At 42.1% G+C, this 19759-nt stretch overlaps 1 protein-coding gene across 1 annotated transcript in view; it reads left to right on the top strand.

The window, feature by feature from the left end:
• The window catches only part of LOC146813696 (solute carrier family 22 member 7-like), a 259319-nt gene that overhangs the window by 217234 nt on the left and 22326 nt on the right, over positions 1–19759 (top strand). Inside the window, exons 6-8 of the mRNA XM_085610184.1 lie at positions 4071–4180; positions 4277–4491; positions 11409–11517. Of these exons, the coding sequence (XP_085466310.1) occupies positions 4071–4180; positions 4277–4491; positions 11409–11517 (434 nt within the window). The remainder of the gene's footprint in view (positions 1–4070; positions 4181–4276; positions 4492–11408; positions 11518–19759) is intronic.

The following is a 19759-nucleotide window of genomic DNA, read 5'->3' as shown; positions in this document are numbered from 1 at the left end:
GGTCAACAAACAATGTAATTATATACAATTAGGTACAAATAGTTCAGTTGACCACAGACGAGCCAAAGTTCTAGGCTGTCTAGTCGACGGCGTTTCAACCTGGATGATTTCAGGTCATCATCAGGACAGAGGTCATAGGTTAAAGGGTAATGCTTCTGGTAAAGAGAAGGCGTCACGTGAATAATTGGTTAACTGAACGCTGTATGATTCAAGGATTCCGGGTCCAAAAGGGGCGCAGGACACAAGAAGGCCAGCCGGCCAGAGCGTGTGGATGGAGGGAAGGATCCGTGAGGAGGGCCGGTGTAGGGCGCAAGGACAGTTTTTGTATAGTATGGTCCCAATGTAATGACGTGGGGGAAAGGCCCAGCATGTAGATACACGGGCAGAATTATATTTGAAAGGTCCCAGTCACTTAAAACGCGGAGAATAAATCAATCCTAGGGTCGGAGCAAAGCCTCTGGGCAGTCGGCAGAATCGTCCGATGAGGCACTGGGGGTAGGCAACGCCGTGCCTTATCCTCGGTTACTTAAATATGTAATGAAAAAGGAAATCAGCACGGCCATTATCCTGTGGCTAATGCAGTAACTACTGAAAAAGTGAAGTGTATACAGTCAGTACTTATCAACATGTTCCCATATAAAGAGTCCTTCAGCTGGCAGGGAGCAGTTCCACACTGGCGCTGGAGTCCGGCATTCAAGGAGAGTGATCTGGCATGGGCGATTTTCTTGGCTGCCCTGTGTTTGCTCGAGTTCTGAGGAATTCTTGTATCTCCACCGGTGATTTAAAGATTCTTGACCTGCCATCAACATCCACCTTCAGGCGTGCTGGGTATAACATTCCATACTTCAGGCCTGCCTTGCGTAGCGTGGTGTTGATCGCTGTGAATTTCTAATGGGCCTCCTGCACCATTGCGGTGAATGTGGGGTACAGGAAGATGGAGTCTAGTGTCCCCCATTCCTGGGCCATCTGCAAGGCCGTGTCCCTGTCCTTAAAGTTCAAAAGCCATGCCATGATGGGGCAGGGGGATAGCCAGGGATGGGCCGGGGTCCAAGGGACCTGTGTGCTCTTTCAACAATGAAGGTGGTAGTGAAGGATTCCTGTCCAAATGAATCAGTTAAGAGACCCTCCAGAAATCTATCTAGTCGTCCTGTATTCATTGATTCAAGCACTCCCATGATGCGAATGTTATTACGTCTTCCCCTAGCTTCTAAGTCCTCGTTCTTTATAGCAATGTTCTTGAGCAGATCTTCCATTCTTTCTAGTCGCTAGGTAGCTTGTGCCGAGCCGTCTTCTAAGTCCGAGATTTTGCCCTCGGTGGTATGTAGCCTTTTGTCGTGATGGTCTAACCTGCACTCCATCCTGTCCAAACTTTTGTCAAGCGCATCGAAGCGTGTATCTAGGGCCTTAAATCCCGCCTTGTGCGGGAAGCTGTGGTGGGGCGGCAACAATTCTCTACCCTCCGCCATAGTGCTGCCAGTTAAGTGCGTCCCACCTCCTGTCTTTTCAAAAGTTCACTTCCTCTGCTTTTGGTCTCCTTTGCCCATGGCTGTTGGGAAGGGGCCTCCTGGTGCCTGGTGGTGCGATCTCCCCAGTACAGTTGCACCCAGCCGTTCAGCAATTATGTCCCTCAGGGAGTAGAGTTGAATAAGAGAGACAGACCCCCTGCTCACTGCAGTTTAGTAGGGTCACCACCAGTAGAGTTGTCATGTAAGTGTCAGTGTTGTGTCCCCGGAAATAATGTCACCTTGCACAGGGTAAGCGTGTCTCCCAGGGCCTCGCGGAGGTGTCGCCCAGCCAATATGCAAAAGGAGCCAGCACGGGCTTGCCCACAGAAGGCTCAGCCACCACCACTATGCCGCGTGTGCAACTGTGGTTGCCCCGGGGATGGTGTGACTCCTAAAGGGACTAGGGTGAGGGCTCTGATCCATATATTGTGAGCATTTCCTGCGTCCAGTAAGCAGGGCGATCACTAGGCTCTCACACGGGCTCCCACTATTCCAGGTCACCGGAGGTGTCGAGTGAGACTACCTGCAGATCGTGAAACTGCCCAAAGACTCCTGGCCACTCTTTCTTTTCTGCTCAGCGTAGGCTCCGTGATGTCTCGTTAGCACGCTGTAGCGCTGCGACTTCCGTGTTTGGATCAATTAGCTCCCGGTTCTTTCTAAGGCCAGCCCATGAAGGCGTCTGTGCATCACTCGAGCCCACGGCTCAGCTGTATGACGCAGGCCTCTCTACGCACCTCGGGGGTCCCCCGGCTCCCAATGGCGGCGATCGTCTGGAGAGATGTCGTGGGCTTAGGGTCCCTTGGAGAGCATTGCCGCACTATCCCGGTTATATTCGACTGCGTATCGCCACAGGGATGCCCGCTTATTCCGGGGATAACGGCGGAGCTCCGATACTACGCGGCCATCTTGGTCCGAAGTTCGGCCATGTCCCCCTTCACTGATTTTATGCGATGAGCGTGACTTGCTCTGGGCAGTTTCATTAGAAGCCTAAATGCACCAGATAATGATCTGACCAGGTTAACAGGAGCACACAGGACCAAGACAGAGAGCATGGTTATGTTGGAAAAAATCCAGTCTACTTGACTATGAGTGGGGCTAATAACATGCTATAATAAATTGAGACCAGCAAATAAATCCTTTAACGAGAAGGCTTGCTTGCAACTACTGGACTCCTTGTGCACATTGAAGTCTTCTAGGACCATAAAATGTGAGTATTGTACACATAGTGTATCCAGTAGGTCTGCTATTGCATTGAGAAAATCTGAAAGACATGCAGGCAAATTGTAAATAAGCGCTCAAGAAAAAGAACAGTTGCTGTGATCTTGGTCGTGGAGAGTAGATCCTCTGCTTCTATAACGTTATCTATTTTGCTAATTGTGCAATCAAAGTCTGCATGAAAGATCAAAGTGACTCCTCCACCATTGTGATTTTGGTTGTCAACATGCAAGCTAGAGCAGCATGCAGGGATCACCCGAGCTATATTTGGTAATGATGTGGAATTTAGCCATGTCTCCGTAATCCCTGCTATCTGAAGATAGGAGACTAAAGACATCCATTGCCTGTTTAACTAATGACCTTGAGTCATTAAGGCAGGCTGAGAGTGATGTCAAAGCTAAATCTCCAGAGGACCTCCATGCCCCAGCTGTGTCTTGCTTGGGTGCACACCTTCCCTGCTCCAGCAACAGCAATCTCTGTCTACCACACATCATGAGATATCAAGTGATTAACAATTTGCCCTGACACACCACATTTGGTTTTAGAGTATAAAATGTAGGAGGTCTGATTAGTGTTGGTGTCGACCACTACTCCTTGAAATAGAATTATATGTTCAAGCATTGCTGGTAAGCTATACCTAAATTAATGGAGTGGTAAGATTGGGCTGACTTTGGGCTAATACTGGGCTGCTTTTGGGCTTGAAGGTTGTTTAAAAATCTGGCACACACTGGCTGGGAGATGTAATGTTCTTAAACAAATCTTTGTGCATTTATTCCCCTTGTTGTGCCTTCAATCTTTAATAATATTTTGTCACTAGCACATTATTTAATTCATGCAACATACAGGATGGTTGTAGGATGGGTGCAGGAAAACAAACCATTACCTTTTCAAAGTTTAAAATATGCAGCTTATCACAAGTATGTTTACCCGTCGCATTCTCCAGGTTTTTGCAGGCCCTCCATGTATGTTGCAACAAATCATACCCGTAAGAACTGGTCATGTGTATTAGACATTGTTGGGCACTGGGTGAGAACCACAAAACTAATTTAAATAGTTAGCAAATGTTATCATGATGATTATGGAATCTACAATATAAATACCAGTAAAATCAGCTGTGATGGGAAAGCTTTGATTACCAGCCAAGGGATCTGTGAAGCCTTTTGCAGTCAGCGTGGGCCAGGTGTGTTATAGCTTTACTAAAAGGGGTTTGCCTTTAAACTGTTGATTGTATCATGATCATGATGACAATCCTTCAGGGTACTAAGAACCAGACTATACCTGTCATCCGTGAACACAAAGCTGAGCTAAATACCAAAAAACTGACTTTTTAATGTACTTCGTTGTTCTCAGGTACTCAGTAAGGTAGCAGAAGAGGAGAACCCTGGGAGACATTACTCATTCATAGACTTATTTCGAACTCCAGTATTGACAAAAGTCTCCATCTGTGCGGCAGCTGTATGGTAAGGAGCTTATTTTTATTGTCTAAAATTTGAGATCATTGCTTGTTTTGTGATGCAGCGGGGTGGTCAGATTATTGCTTGTCACTTCTTTTGCAGGTGTGGTGCATCTGTCTCTTACTATGGAATAAGCCTCAACATCACTGGCTTTGAGCTGGACATGTACATGACCCAGTTCCTCTTCGGAGCCATTGAAATACCATTTAAGGTGGGCATATACATCTTCATGAAGAAGGTCGGCCGACGTCATGCACTGGCCTGGACTCTGCTGATCTTCGGCTTCTGCATTTGCATAAATATAGTCATTCCAGAATGTAAGTTTTTTGGAGAGCACCCTTTTGTATAAGTGTCTTTTTCTTTGAATAATCTTTACTATTAATATTTATTACATATTGTTTAATAAATAAATAGAAATAATGGCCTAGCACTCTTGCATGAAGGGAATCTAGGATGCTCATGCAGGGACTAGGAACACACTCAATAGCTTTTCCAAAATACACATACATTTTCAAAGAGTAACTTTCTCTTTACAGAACAAATTTTCCATTTAGGTCAAAATAAACATTTTTGTATGAAGGACCAGTCATGTAGCTTAAATTTCACTATCCATAGTCTCCTATCTTATTTCATTTAATAAGAAATAACGAGGCTTCCACTAACTTGAAGATTACACTACAAACCAAGGTGGATTACAGATCCTCCTGGAAAGTCTTCAACACAAGCCAAGTCAATAGAGAATAAAATTAAGTTGCCAAACCTTCTCCATATCTACCACAACTATTAAAATATGTAAGAGATTAATTAAGAAACAACATAACTAGATCAAGACTGCCCACAATATGATTGATGCCCCTTTGTAAAGCTTTGATGGCCTGGGATCGCAATTCTGCAAATGTCCTCCACACCTTCTCCCATCAAAGAGCCTGCTCTCCTGCCAGCATGAATTATAACTAGGATAGCTTGTTCTATAACTCACTTACTAAACTGAGCAACTCACAGCTTTATGGTCTGAATCTGACTACCCCGCAGCAGCTCTGCTCTGGCCTCTTCTAATCTCTGGTGAATTTTAGGCATACTGCCTCAGATCCTATGAGAGGTCCCCTCTCCAATCCTCGGAGGTTGACTTAGATAAAAAAAAAAAACAGGGACATGCCTGCTTAGCAGGTGACCACAATCTCCCAAGGTTGGACAGAGAGACCCAGGGTGAAGAAAGATGAGGAAACATATCTGAACTAATCTTTAACATCATCTCTACAAACAACTTCCACTTTGGGAGACCTCCCTTGATCCTTGGGACCCTGGAGTGGCTTGTTGAAACACTAAGACACGCAGAACCATTTGGTCACTCGCTCTGTGCATAAACCTTTTTGGATCTCCACTACTGCCGCGCCCTGTTCCTCTGAGCAACAACGTAGAAAGGAGATGAATCTACTTATTTATAGTTTGACAGCTGGGATACTCTGCCACAAACCTGGTTAATGACCTATCTGCTGTATTAAAAGTGCCATTCAATCAACAATTTATTTTTTATTTTATTAGAATCATCCCCATGGGGGATCTCTCGGCGCTAGCAAACAAGATCAGCGATCAGAGAAAGGAAAGAACAGTTAGAAAAGCCAAGTTTTAAGCATCTTTTTAAATAGTGCCAAATTTGAACATTGGCGAACAGATTCAGGGAGGCTATTCCATAGCTTAGGTGCTAAGTAGGAAAAAGCACCACTCCCTGACCTTGCCTTCCTGATTTTATATTCGCACAAGGTTTTGGGATTGCAGGATCTAAGCTGTCTTAAGGGCTGATACCATTTAAGTTTATCCCTGAGATAGACAGGTCCCAGTCCATGTAGGGATCTAAAGACCAGACATAACATTTTAAAGGTGGCCCTTTTTCTGACTGTCAACCAGTGTAGTTGGCGCAGAAGTGGCAGAGAGGGAGTTTGCGCAGGCTTATCAAGAGCGAGGCGGGCAGCTGTGTTTTGCACCACCTGCAGTCGGGAAAAGAGATCTTCCCTGATTCCGACCAGAAGGGAATTTCCCAATTCTGTGCAAAACAATTGCACAGAATGAACACAGTATGCATGGTGAATATTAGATTCAAATAATTAGCGGGTACATTATCCATTCTGAAAAAATATTTTAAAGAAAGACTTATAACTGAATATTTCACTGAGATGAAAAATAATTATTTTTGAGATTTTATCATTTAAAAAAATATATATATCTTGTGTTTCCAGAGAAGTTTGTGCCTGGTCCTAAGGGTGCTTTGTCCATCCACAATTGTCAGTCTCTGGGCAAATAGTTTGAGGGAGTTGAAAAATCGTGTTATTATGTGTGATGCAGGCCAGTTTAAAGCAGGCTGAGGTGAAATTCAAATTTCTCCAGTGTAATTTGCACAATTATGGGAATTTCTTGTTACACTTTGTATGCAAAATTCCTGCAATTTAGCAATTATGCTATTTTGTGTAATAATGTTCAATTTCCTGTGAAACTTTAAGGCGAATTGAGCAGTATGTGGCAATTCATAGTAAAAATGTACTGAAAACACACAGAAACAACAGAACGCGAGTGGCGGTAGCTCGCAGGGCTCTTGTTTCAATTCATCTTTGCTCCAAATGTTGATGGCAAGATGCTCTTCACACTCAAATAATGCAAAATGACAGATGTGCATTGTGCATAACTGTGCAATAATTTTGCCTATTACATAAAAGCAAATTATGCAACTATTGCACACCTCTATTTAAAGATGCTTCTTTCTGCCCTGGGGACCCACTTCAGAGAGATCAAAATGGCTATCTATGTTCAAACTCTCTTATGCCCAAGAACAACCTGGCAAGCTGTTTCGAAGGTAGCAAGGTTCAGTTTGGGAATCACAGCGTTTTGGGAATTTCCATACTTGGGTCTCTACAGTAGTTTGAGTTGTAATGGCCACTGAGTTGATGAGTGCTTTAAGATTGAGATTTTTTCAAACAGAAGCCAAAAGATTTTTCGGATTCCTAATTTGAGGATTACAATATAACACTCTAATGAGGTACCCCATGTTTTCATTAGGATAGGGGAAATGGGTGGGAATAGAAAGAGCAACTGTCTTAAGTGAGTTAAACTTTGGGTGGAGGACTGATGTCCAGACTTTAATGTCCTTAAGAACTTTGCTCATGAGTTTTATATCATTAGTGGAGGAAATGTTCAGCCAGAATTGAGTATGATCTGTGTGAATGTTGTATGATATGCTTGAGCAGCTGAGAATAGATGATTTATGTGAAGGTTGAAAAGCATGGGTAAAGAATAGAGCCTGGGAGACCCCATAATGGGTTGCTATAAGGTTAGAGATGAGTAGCATTAGATGTCTCGCCTACAGAAAGCTTTCTCTTTAGTTCTATCTCTTTATAAATACACCTATTGCATTCAATAAAAACTTAAAGTGAGCTTTTTGTCCACCTATTGGTCATCATTGGATGTCATCCTTGTCTGTCCTAGTTGCCTGCTCTTGATTAGATGGCTTTTTATGGCCACGGGAGCATTTAAAAAAAAAATAATTTTAATCAGTTTTATTTAATTTTGCTTTGTTTCCTGCTATGTACCACAAGGATACAGCATTATGAAAAATAACACATATCACAAACAATTAACCTTGCAGTGAACAATCATTCTACCGAATGCAGACTGTATAGCGACTGGATAGCCTATATCAGATGTTCGTTTGTGGGCGCCGCGGGCGCGACTGCAAACTGGGTCTCGGCCGGTTGTACAAGTTCCATAGGAGTAACAGCGTACGTGCATTTGGCTTGGTACCCCTGGGCCCTTTGTCCAGAGTCTTGACAGATCAAACACTTCAGGCAAGTGTGATGAACCGAAAAACTCAACTAGCAAAAAAAAAAAAACAATCCAAGAAGCAAAACAAACAGCAGCAGCATACATCAGGCATTCAGGTGTGTGTGTCCTACCCTGTCACTTTCCACCCTACATCCCCCTCTCCCCCCCCCCCCTGGAGCATTTTGTTTTGACTAGATTGAATCAAAAAGTTGAGAAGGTCTCGTGAGGTCCTTTCAGATGGCCTGAAGAAACTGCAACTCTTACCATAGCCACAATGCCACCGATGCAAAATGAAATGTTCTGCCTGGCCATGATATGACTGGTGCTCAAGACTCACTGTGGCCTGCACCCATGCTCCCAGATATAGAGAATGCCCGATAGGTCACCGACATGCCCTGAGATAAGGCAATGAGTGCAGTTGCCAGGAACTGGACACAATGTAGGTCTGCAAAATATGTTTCAAGATTGCCGGAGGAAAGTTCAACTAAGCACATTAGTTACGGTGCCACCCTGAACAGAATAATATACATGAAAGTTTCACAGGTCACAACTAGTAGTTAGACCCCTCAAGGGAAAGCTTCCTCTGGCAAACTTTGTGAATCTTGATTGAACATGAGAAAGCATTGGTGATGACCGCAAGGCACTAAATTCCTCCTGACAATAGGAAGGAGGAAAGAGCCAAACTGGTCCAAAATAAAGACACAACAAAACTATGAAGATCCAATCTGAAAGAGGTGATAAATATCAATGGCTGATTAATGCCATGAAAAATGGGGAATTAATGTAGTCAGGCATTTTTCCTTTCTAGGCACTGCCTTATATCAGATTAAAACATGGGCTTACAATACATGGAGAAAAGATGCAACATCTTGGATTGGGATACTCCAATAACCATCCAATTACATACACCAATTTACGAAAGGCAATTTAAAAAGTTGAGTTCTTCCCCTAAACAAGAATACATGATGTATAGGTTACCTTGAAGAATCCCATGTTTGGCATCAAGTGTGACCAGAGGTGGTCTGGCGGTTGCACGTGGTGCTAAACATAGTGTTCACAATCCTTGGGGCACCTTTGTGGTGGGCAATAAAGTTTTTAGGAAGCTTTATTGTTTTAGAGGATTATTATGACCATTAGCACTGGAATTTCAACACCTTCACATTTGATGCAATCTCTACCCTTTCACTACTTTCTGAATTAAACTTTAGTTACTTCCAAGAATAAAGGGAACATTTTGAATTGTAATGTAGTTTCTAAGTGGCAAATTACATTGTGAGACACCTTCAGCCATTCTTAGTTTTTTAGGTACTACAATGATGCATTCTATGGCTTTTAGAGGCCTGATTTACAAAGGTAACTTACACCTTTGGGTCATTTACACTTTTGAGTATGTTTACTACGTTTTGCCTAATCATAAAATCTGAGTCAATGTTACTACTAAAAAAAAAAAAAAATTGAAAAAACAATAATAGGTCCAGCACCAAAAATGGCCAACCACTCGCACTGCAACATCCTTCCTTAGAAAATAATGGATGTAGGGAATTAAAATAAAACCGCACAGGAAACAATGATAAATAAAATAAAATATTTTAAGATGGTTGGAAACACAAATAAATGTAATTTAATGTTAAAACATATATACATATTATTTAATATAACATATTTTAATATTCTATTTTTAAAGTAAAAATTAATGGAAACATTTCTTTTTACTAAAGTATACCTACAGTAATTTTAATTAATTATGTGCATAACTTCTATTGATCATTATTGCATTATAAAGATATTGTTTTCTTTAGGAGGTAAAAAAACTGTTTATTTAAACATCTGAAAAATAATAGAAATTTTATTTAATATGAATTATAGTTTTCTTTTAAAATGAAGTTATTAGTGATGTGGCCTTTTTTCTTATGTTCTGTCTTTGCATGGTAAAATATATGCAAAAATTAAACGCTAAAATAAATATTAAAATATTTTTACGACATATCCTTACACTGTAACATAATCTTAGCAAACCAATCATAATCTAACATAAATACCAACATAGATACATAAATAGTGGGATCATAGTCAAGCACCCACCCATTTCAAAGCATTTGCAAATTAGTATGTCTTGCAACAGCTTCTGTTTTGGTCAAAGTGAAGTTGGCAGCCGTGAACAATCTGGGTGGATCCAAGTACTCACCTTCAATATTGATTATAAATCCTATTTTTACATAATGCGATAAAAATAAAAGGCAACAAGTAAATATTATTATGGTGGAATTAAACTTGATGGTGAGATGGATGGAACTCTCTGTTGAAGAATCAATATTAAGGACGCACTGTGTAAGTGCTGGAGCAAAATAGACAATATTAGAACCACTTTAAGGTCTGACCACCAGCCCTAAAAGTCATAGTTCTCATTTGAATGCCTTACCTTCTCCTTCTGTGAAGCCATAGTGGACTATAAGAATAAATGGACAATCAAACTCCTTGAGGTATTAATCAGTATAAAATCAAAAGGTGTAACCACTTTCAAACTGTGTTGGGTGCACATGGGTATCGCCCACTGATCCAGGGCATTACTCAAACTCAAATTAACTGTGTTTTCCTGGAGGGAAGAAATGTCTTCACTATGCACTCCACTAAATTAATATTGGCATTGTACTTTCAAATCCACCTAGATCAATAGGTAATCCTTCTTTCTTGTTGGGCAAATAAACACCAACTGTAATGTTTTTGTTTTCATTTATTGAAGTAATTTCTTCAAATCACATTTACCCTACTTGGGTTCCAAGCAACTTGACCTGCAAGTGCCCAATTGTCACTAGTGATCTTTACCATTTACTTTAATGATAATGTTTCACTGTTTTATTTTGCACTGATTTTATATTGCTTCTAAAATCCATAATTCTGGTTATATGTATCTGTTCACATTTGTTTTGGTGGCTAAATTAGGATTTCATCTGTTTTATTTTTATAAATTAGTTTCAGGTTTCTTTCAAATGTGCATCAATTACTTATAGTCTATGTTAGTGAAAGGTTTAGCACATGTTGCTCTAGTAAATCCTGACTGCTCTTTGCCACACTACCAGGACTGAGCTGAGGATTTATTAGTGTGAATTTAAGGACGATCTTTGGGCTTTGCGATAGTATTGCATGGTGAAGCCTAATCAGCATCTCCATGTCTATTCCACCTTTCTACATTCCCCAAGTGAGATGAGTATGTCCAGAAGTGGGTCGCGACCCACTGGGTCACTGGAACCAAGCTATACCCAGCTGCTGAGCCCATAACAAACCTTCTATATATGATTTTGTTGTTGTTCCTGACTTGATATAACTAACATTCAATTAACTTCTTTACTCAGATCTTTAACTGTGATTTAGTCCACCTGTATAATAACTCTTTCCTTTTCTCTTTCCTACTTTTACCTGAACCCAGCTTTTGGGGTGCTGCGAACAATAATTGCAGCCATTGGGAAAGGATTTGCTGGAGCCGTCTTCACAACTCTCATCCTTTTTAGTACTGAGCTCTACCCTACTGTCCTCAGGTATGCATAAGCACAGCTTTCAGATATCCATGATTGATAAGATTATGCATATCAAAATCACGGTAGTGTCTGCCTTAAAATAAACAAATAAGAGGTTAAAGCAAGGAAAGGAAAACCAAAACCCCAGTATCTTTATATGGGGCAGGGAAACTAACTACATTTTGTAATAAGCAAAGAAGCTCAGAATTACTACAGTAGTACTTGTTGGACTACAAAATTGTATTCACAAACTTACTGGTGAAAATATATTTTGCTGTTTATGGAAAGATCACTATGTTTTCTGTGTCAATCGACAATCCTACCAGCCTTTGTCTTCAACATTTCTACAGGAAGTTCACATACTAGGGACTATGCAGGTGATTATGGGTCTGTTGAATGTCTGCAGGTACCAAAACACATAAAATGTTGGCACAATGTTACTTTGAAAAGAAAAATAAACTATTTTCACACTTTCAGGGCAACTTTCGTATGCCAACGTTTCCCAGACTTCTCCTGCATGGAGTCTGCTCTCTTGTGTGTTTAAGTCACAGTTGTTTCACTTTAAAAGGCATACCTTTACTACGCATGCCGTTACCATGTTTCATTGCAACACAAAGCCTTTACAATGCACGCCTTAAGTATGCAAGGTAAGTAAATTTAAGGTAAGGTAGTTTTATTTTACATAGATAGATAGATAGATAGATAGATAGATAGATAGATAGATAGATAGATAGATAGATAGATAGATAGATAGATAGATAGATAGATAGATAGATAGATAGATAGATAGATAGATAGATAGATAGATAGATAGATAGATAGATAGATAGATAGATAGATAGATAGATAGATATAACCTACTGGCAGTCGCCAGTAGTTATTTATAGTTAGGACCTAGTTTTCATAGGAAACACGCTTTTTTGATTTGCCTATAACTTTAGCGCACATAGCAAACACAAGATGGTGGATGGAGTGCTGATATTTTTCAACCACTCACCCACAGTCACAGATCTGGGTTGAATCCATCATCGTTCTTTAGCTCACTTCGCCATTCCAATTTGGACTCAGTCATATGCAAATCAGTCTTGACCCTGCTCCTCATGGGAACAGTTCAGCCTGAACTGACAGGCCAGGTCCTCCCTGGACCAGAAACAAGTCTCCTGGGACCGGTTTCGGGGTTTCACCTCTCAGCAGCCTAGATAGCTTGAATCCGGTGGCACAGCGAGCAAGGGACCCACGTCTGGGCATACCCTTGGCCACTTAGGCTGAACATAGCAAACACAACAAGATGATGGATGAAGTACTGAAGCTTTTCAACCACTCACCCCCAGTTTGGACCTAGCCATATGCAAATCAGCCTTGACCCTGCTCCTCATGGCAACAGATCAGCCTGAACTGCCAGGTCCCTGGACCGGAAACAAGCATCCAGGGGCCAGTTTTGGGGTTTCACCCCCTCATCAGCCAGGTTAGGTCCAGTGGCACAGCGAGCAAGTGACCCATAACATATGTACCTAGACTCCAATATTGTTTTTGCAATGTTTTTGCATCTGATATTTCAAACTTGATATTTTGTCTAAATACCTCTGTTGAAACAGCTACACATGGGGAGAACCCAGTACCTGAGAGGAGAGGCTCCCTGAGGCTAGAGGAAGCTTAATCAGCAGAGGCCCCTAAGAGCACAAAGCCCACACCTGTGAACTGGGTATTCGAGCACAATGGAATGTGTAGTGAATTTGTATGTTTAATTTGTGATAAAGTACCTGTGTGTCTTTTCTACAAAGAGAAACACTGGACCAGGCATTGATTTTTGTGTGTTTCTGGGAGTGGAATTGATTCTTGAGTCTGAGTAACCCTGATACTAACATCTCTGAGAAGCTTGTGACAGCCTGCCTTTGCTACTACGGATTGGCAAGTACGGAATTATTTGCACTTGGCCCAGATTGCAGAGCCATAGTAGGGCCGACCCAGGGACAGCACTGGTAAAGGGCCTCAACCCCACAGTTGTGGCCTAGTAAACATTGCCTGCCCCATGGCTTCCTGAAGGAGTTCAGACAACCTGTAAGCAATTAAGTTCTGAAGCATATATGATATAAGCAAAATAAACATAGCCATTAATATAACCTTCCAGGAGGAGTTTGTTTGGACCTTCTCTTCTCGAGAACAAGCACATTAGTAGTCTACTTAGGATCTCATTACAAACTCTCTGTAATTGACTTTTTCAGCTCTATCCCTACACATAGATACTAGTGCTGTGAGCAAAGAAGATTCCGGGTGGCGGAAGAGCAGGGGTTTACTGGTGGGTCTACTAGGGTGCTCTGGAATAGAGAAATAACCTGACCCTTTATTATGAATTTTTAGAACTTAATATAGCATGGATCGGGCTACAGGTGCAATACTTGTAACCAACTCAAGAAATAACATGGAACATAATTGCATTTCCAGATAACATTTTGGAGAAAAACAGAATAGAGGATAGCCAAAAGGAGCATAATGCAAAATGTGTCAAGAGATGAATTATTTTTTATTTTTGTGGAAAGTCAGAACATCTGGGATAAGTCTGTGTGCACAGGTTTAGACTTCCAAAGGCATGAGAATGCTTGTTTAGATGTTTTCCTTTTCCAGAATAAAGAATTCGAGTTAGTCTGTTTTGTTCTGTTTACTTGTCCACATGAGAGTAGTCATTTAAAGTTGTAATTTAACTTTCTAAGGCACGAAGGGTTTTCATTCTTTCTATTTTGTGTGCGTTAGACATGTGTCAAGGGGAAGCAGATACCTCTCTGCAGGTTTCCTATCAAATATGGACCAGTTTCATAGAACCAAACCTCTCTAGAAAGTGCACTCAGGATCAATTTACCGACCTGAGCCTTGGGGTGATGCGACTGTTACACATGTACCTCTGATGACCTAATAGGGTGTGATGAGTCTAGGGTAACAATTGGTTTTATGGGACTACGGGATTATTTATTAGTTATCAGTTCTAGAGCCCTCTTTCACGCAAGAAAGCCGCACAATATATATTTTAAAAGGCTTTAATATTAATTGATGCCCTAATCTAGTTCACATTGTATGAATATGTAATACAACAAAATGACCATAATGGTTAGAAAGATGAATTAGATACGTAGATTAAAAAGAATGCCAACTTCAGATGGTGTCAAATGGTGTTGATTCAATTAAAGCTTTGATGGAACCAACCTATAGTAACATCGCCTCCCTTTCTGGCCACAAACTGAATCTATCTCCGCTCAAAGGTGCGTGTGCGAGTTCACAAGTGTCCCTCACACATACCCTTAGAAGAATGATGATGTGTGTATTCAGGCCGATGCTGCTTGCAGAAGCAAGATTGTGCTGCTGCATGTCCAATTTCAAAGACCTTTTAAATCAGGGGACTGCTTTGTATCAATGTTCACATATTACAGCTACGTCCTGCTTGCTGTCAACGGCACATAAACAATAAACATTAACATTCACCCTCATGCAATATCCACACACACACTCACATACATACTTCTTCCCACAGCTTGACATGTACCAAGAGAGACAGGGACACATTTCCATTTTCTGTTAAACACACAAGTCTGTAGTGATCGTCCGATCAGCATTCTAGTGTTTCCCCCTGCCGTACCACACACTGAACACCCACCCACCATATGTGTCACCAGTCAGGTGACCCAGTCAGGTGACCCTGATAATAAAAGGGGCCGAGCGCACGTGCTCTGGGTCAGTTATGCACCCCAACCAAATGTGTCCGTGTAATCATTATCTTAGTATGTGGGCCTAGCGCCCGCCAACTCTACAATGTCTTTACACAGTCTTGTACATGCATCAACAATAGGTCACTAAAAAAACAGGAATTCGCACACACAAAGGACTGCACACAGACAAGTAATGCAGACAATAATAAACTTATGAATGATACTAAACCAGCAAATGAATATGAAACCCCCCATCATGTGGCAGTTGTATTTACTAGACCATTGGTCGTATTACACTATTTGGAACATTTTCCTTGTTAGCGTCTGGCGCACCTTTCAAAAGGTGCTCTCGGCACTAACGAGGACAGGGCGCCATATTATTATATCGAATGCATTGCCCCCAGGGTAGCTGGGAAGTCATGCTGCCTTGGGGGTAGCGCATTCAAGTGAAAAACAGAGCGGCTTTGAAGCAGCAACCTGCCTGCACTATTCAGAGGGATGAGAGATCCCCTGGCAGGTGGGTTCAGTGAGCCGCTATACCTGCCTGCAAGGGGGGGTATAGGGGGTTCACCACCTCCAGAGGGCTGCCATCAGGAGGTGCACTGACACTGCACCACCTTTTAAGTGGTGCACTGTTAGTGTGCCTCCTGACAGCTTCTTTGTCTCTGCGTCTATAATACGTCGCGGGCGCAGAGGCAAAGAAATTCCCGCATTTGCATGGAGCCACGCTTCCATGCAAATGAGGAAACACTCCCTGGTGATAGCGCCAGAAATATATGTGCGCCAGCGCTATCTGTATTACACAAGGGCTGTACAAGCATCTGTGGCCCTTTCTGTAATACTAAAGTGCTCCGGGGCCGCGCATAGTGGGCACAGATGTCTGTTATGCCCCCGGGGCACTTTCCATGGTATAGCCCTAGATTTTCTTTATCTGTGGTCAGTGGTGTTTGGGCTCTGAGACTCCTACTGAGGGTGTCCACGACTGCTTAAAGAATAAAAATATACATAAGGTTAATAAAGTTTATTTCAATAAAGAAGTACAATTCTAAACTGAAAAATGTAAAACATTCTGTAAATGTGAAAGAATTTTTAAATTGGAGGCTAAAAATGATGTTGATATCTTGTCAGGACTGCAAATACATCGAATAAATAAAGTATGGGTCATGGGTGACCTCAATTGAATTTAGAAAAGTTTCAACCTCCCCATTAAAATTAAACTTTTTATTTTTTTAAATATTAGTTTGCGAACTAAAACAACATATTTCATCATTTGTGACATTGTTTGATAAATGCTTGGTTCAGTAATTTTGCGTATTTTGTGCAGTTCAAACATGGCAATTACTTAGCCCATGGGTCCACAGATTCCAATAATGTCTCACTGGTTGTTCTTGAATTCCAATAATAATGCAGTGGGGTTCCCCGGATTCCAGTAAAGATTAAGGGCTTCCACCATTGGAACAAGGATCTCCGTCCGTCATATTATAATGGCTTCTGGACTGGTGGCAGTCGGAAACTTCGACCGCCACAGCCCCGACAGGTGGTCTGTAGCCGACCGCCTGTCAGACCTTCCTGTAGTCTCAGAATGGCAGCACTGCCTGTGCGGCACCGCCATAGGGATTACAATATCCCTTTCTGCCGGTCGTTCTGCGGTGGTAAACCCGCTGCACAGCAGGCGGAAACAGATTTGGGGGCCCGTAGTGGGCCCCCCCCCAATCCCATGGGCAAGGGACATAGGCATTGGGGGCACCTATGGTATCCCCCTACATTTCCCAACACCATGTGGTAGGCACTGCACGGTGCCTGCCATGTAGTGCAGAGATATGTGTGGGGTGTCTTTTTTTTATCTTGCAGCCAGTGCTGCAGAGCGCAGCACCCACCGCAATACAAACATGGGCAGTGCTACCGCCACGGTGGCTGTTGCATCGTCCCCGTGGGACCACCGACTTGTAGGTGGGCGGTCCCAAATACGATACAATGGCGGATGAACTGAAATCCATCCGTCATCATAAAGACACCCTAAGTGGGGGTCCACAGTAGTCAAAAGGTCACGAACCACTGTAGAAACGTATGTGCTCACTGAGAGTACCAGCAGGCCATAACATCCAGGTGAAAGGCATAGGATGCTATTTCTGATTCTCATGGTTCTCCCCAGAGGGCGGGCTGAGGCGATTGTAATTTCCAAAAACTGCCTGTCAATCACAACACAACGTAGAATCATTACAACATTTTCAATATGTAAAGGTACAACTCTCATGATTTGAAAATTACTACTGTATCTGACCAGCAGCTTTTTTACCTTAAGAAACTCCCTATTCCTTGTTAAAACTTTTCACATATTACATAAATGCACATTGCTTTTAATAAATATTACATAATAATGTCACACAAAAGATCCATTAGGTTAGTTCTATCCACACAATACCTGAACACAAAAAATATAATAACCAGACTTGCTTTGCCACGGCTTGCTGGTGTTTGTAAGTAGTCTGGCAGCAGCCAAAGTCGGCTTCCAATAACTGCATTTCATCCATCTAGAAGGTTGAGAACAAGTGGCTGAGCAGTGTTCCTGGAGTTTGAGCCAGGCATTGATGGCTTTAGTTTTATGGCTGGCGTAGTCAAAAGGAGGCTGATTTTGTTAGCTTGTTAGCATGGCGATGATTTCGGTTTAGATGATGAAAATATCACATAAGGTCAGACAGTAAAAATAATCAGAAGGATGTAATGAGAAGAGCAATAGAACAGTACTCAAGAACAGCAAAATAAGTTGAGTTTTAGTTTGGACAGTGACTGAAGGCTGGTGTTGGCTTCATCCAGTATTTTCAGGGCATCATCTATTGTCGGTGCTGCATTTGGGACAGAAGCCAGACTGACAGGAGTCTAGAGTTCATTAGTACAAAATGATTTAAAAGTTGAGTGGCTATGGCTTTCCCATGATTTTGTTAAGGAAAGGACGTTTTGAAACCAGTCTGAGGGTAGAAGATTTTGGAATTAAAGTTTACTTTTCTTGAAGAATGGGGTGATGAGCTACATTTCTAAAGTTGAATAGATGAACTCTTACCCAAGCATTCATAATTCTGAGTATGAGAAGAGAGTTCTCTGTTTTTCAGAAGAGAAACAGGGGTTGGCTTATTTGTAGAAGATAAAGGGTTGATGGATGAGATAATCTGTAGGAATTATTGTAATTCAAGTTTGATAAAGTGCAACCATGATGCAGTGAGTCTTTCATGAATGATAGAGGTAAATCATTCATTGGGCTTTTTGGTGAATTTTTCATGTATTAGGTTTGTTTTTAGATAAAGATTTTGCAATGTCATTTGCATTGGTGTAAGTATTGGGAATGTTTGCTGCATGAGGTGCATGAGGTTAGCACAGTGTTTTATTGTGTTGCAAAGAGTCTTGTGGTGGTTTGTAGCTTCATTTATCTTTGCCCTGAAGCAGGTACTTTTTGCTATATGTATGACATTTTTATAACTTTGTTATTGGTTCTTTGATGGCCACAAGAGAGCTGATTTATGTCTCTTCCATATCTTTTCCAATTTGCTGATATCTCTTTTGCTGATATTGAGATCTTTGATGTTCCAATGTGCTCACGGTTTATCAGATGTGGATTTAATTGTATTTAAATATACAACATCCTTCAACATTGCTTTAGTAGAGCAGTTGGTGAGGCTAGTTTACATTATTCAAGATATTGTGAGGGCGCAAATGTTTCTGAACTTTTTTGAAAGTTACTGGAGGTGGATGAGTTTTAAATCTCTTTCATCTTTTAAGTGAGTCAGTTATTTCAATCAATCAATCAAACAGGGTTTGTTAAGCGCAACTGCTCACCGATAGGGTCTCAAGCCTCAATGGGGGCGCAGCTCCCGGATGCTCAAGGCTATTCATCGAAGAGCCAGGTCTTGAGGTACTTCATGAACTTGGGGGGTGTTGGCGTCTGTCGGAGGTGGAAAGGGAGGGTGTTGCATGCCTTGGCCGCGAAGAAGGAGAAAGAATGACCTCCTGTTCTTCTTTAGGTGTTGCACCATGGCAAGGGAGAGCTGGGCTGAGTGGAGGGATCTTTGGGGTGCGTAGAACGAGAGGCGGTGGTTCGGGTAGGAAGGTCCGGTGTTGTGGAGGGTTTTGTGAGCGTGGGTGAGTAGTTGAAGGTGATTCTCTTCTCAATGGCAATCCAATGTAGTGTCTGCAGGTGATGGGTGATGTGGCAGTGGTGCGGTAGATTGAGGACTAGTCTGGCGGAGGCGTTTTGGACATTCTGGAGTTTGCAAGTGCAGTTCATGTTGATTCCAGCATGGAGTGGGTTGCCGATGTGCAGTCTACTGCTGATGAGGGTTTGGGTGATGGTTTTCCTGTGTTAGAGGGGAATCCAGTTGAAGGTCTTTCTTAGGAGATGGAGGGTGTGGAAACAGGAGGAAGAGATAGCAGTGATTTGGCGGTCCATTTTGAGGTCGGAGTCCAGGATGATTCTGAGGTTGCGTGAGTGGTCAGTGGGGGAGGGTGGGTTTCCGAGGGCAGTGGGGCCCACAGGTATCATTACAGGCGTCGGGGTGTGGGCCCATGAGGAGTACTTC

The sequence above is a fragment of the Triturus cristatus genome, chromosome 6 (genome assembly GCF_964204655.1).
Source record: "Triturus cristatus chromosome 6, aTriCri1.1, whole genome shotgun sequence".
Taxonomy (NCBI): Eukaryota; Metazoa; Chordata; class Amphibia; order Caudata; family Salamandridae; genus Triturus; species Triturus cristatus.
This window is presented reverse-complemented; position numbering and strand designations above follow the sequence as displayed.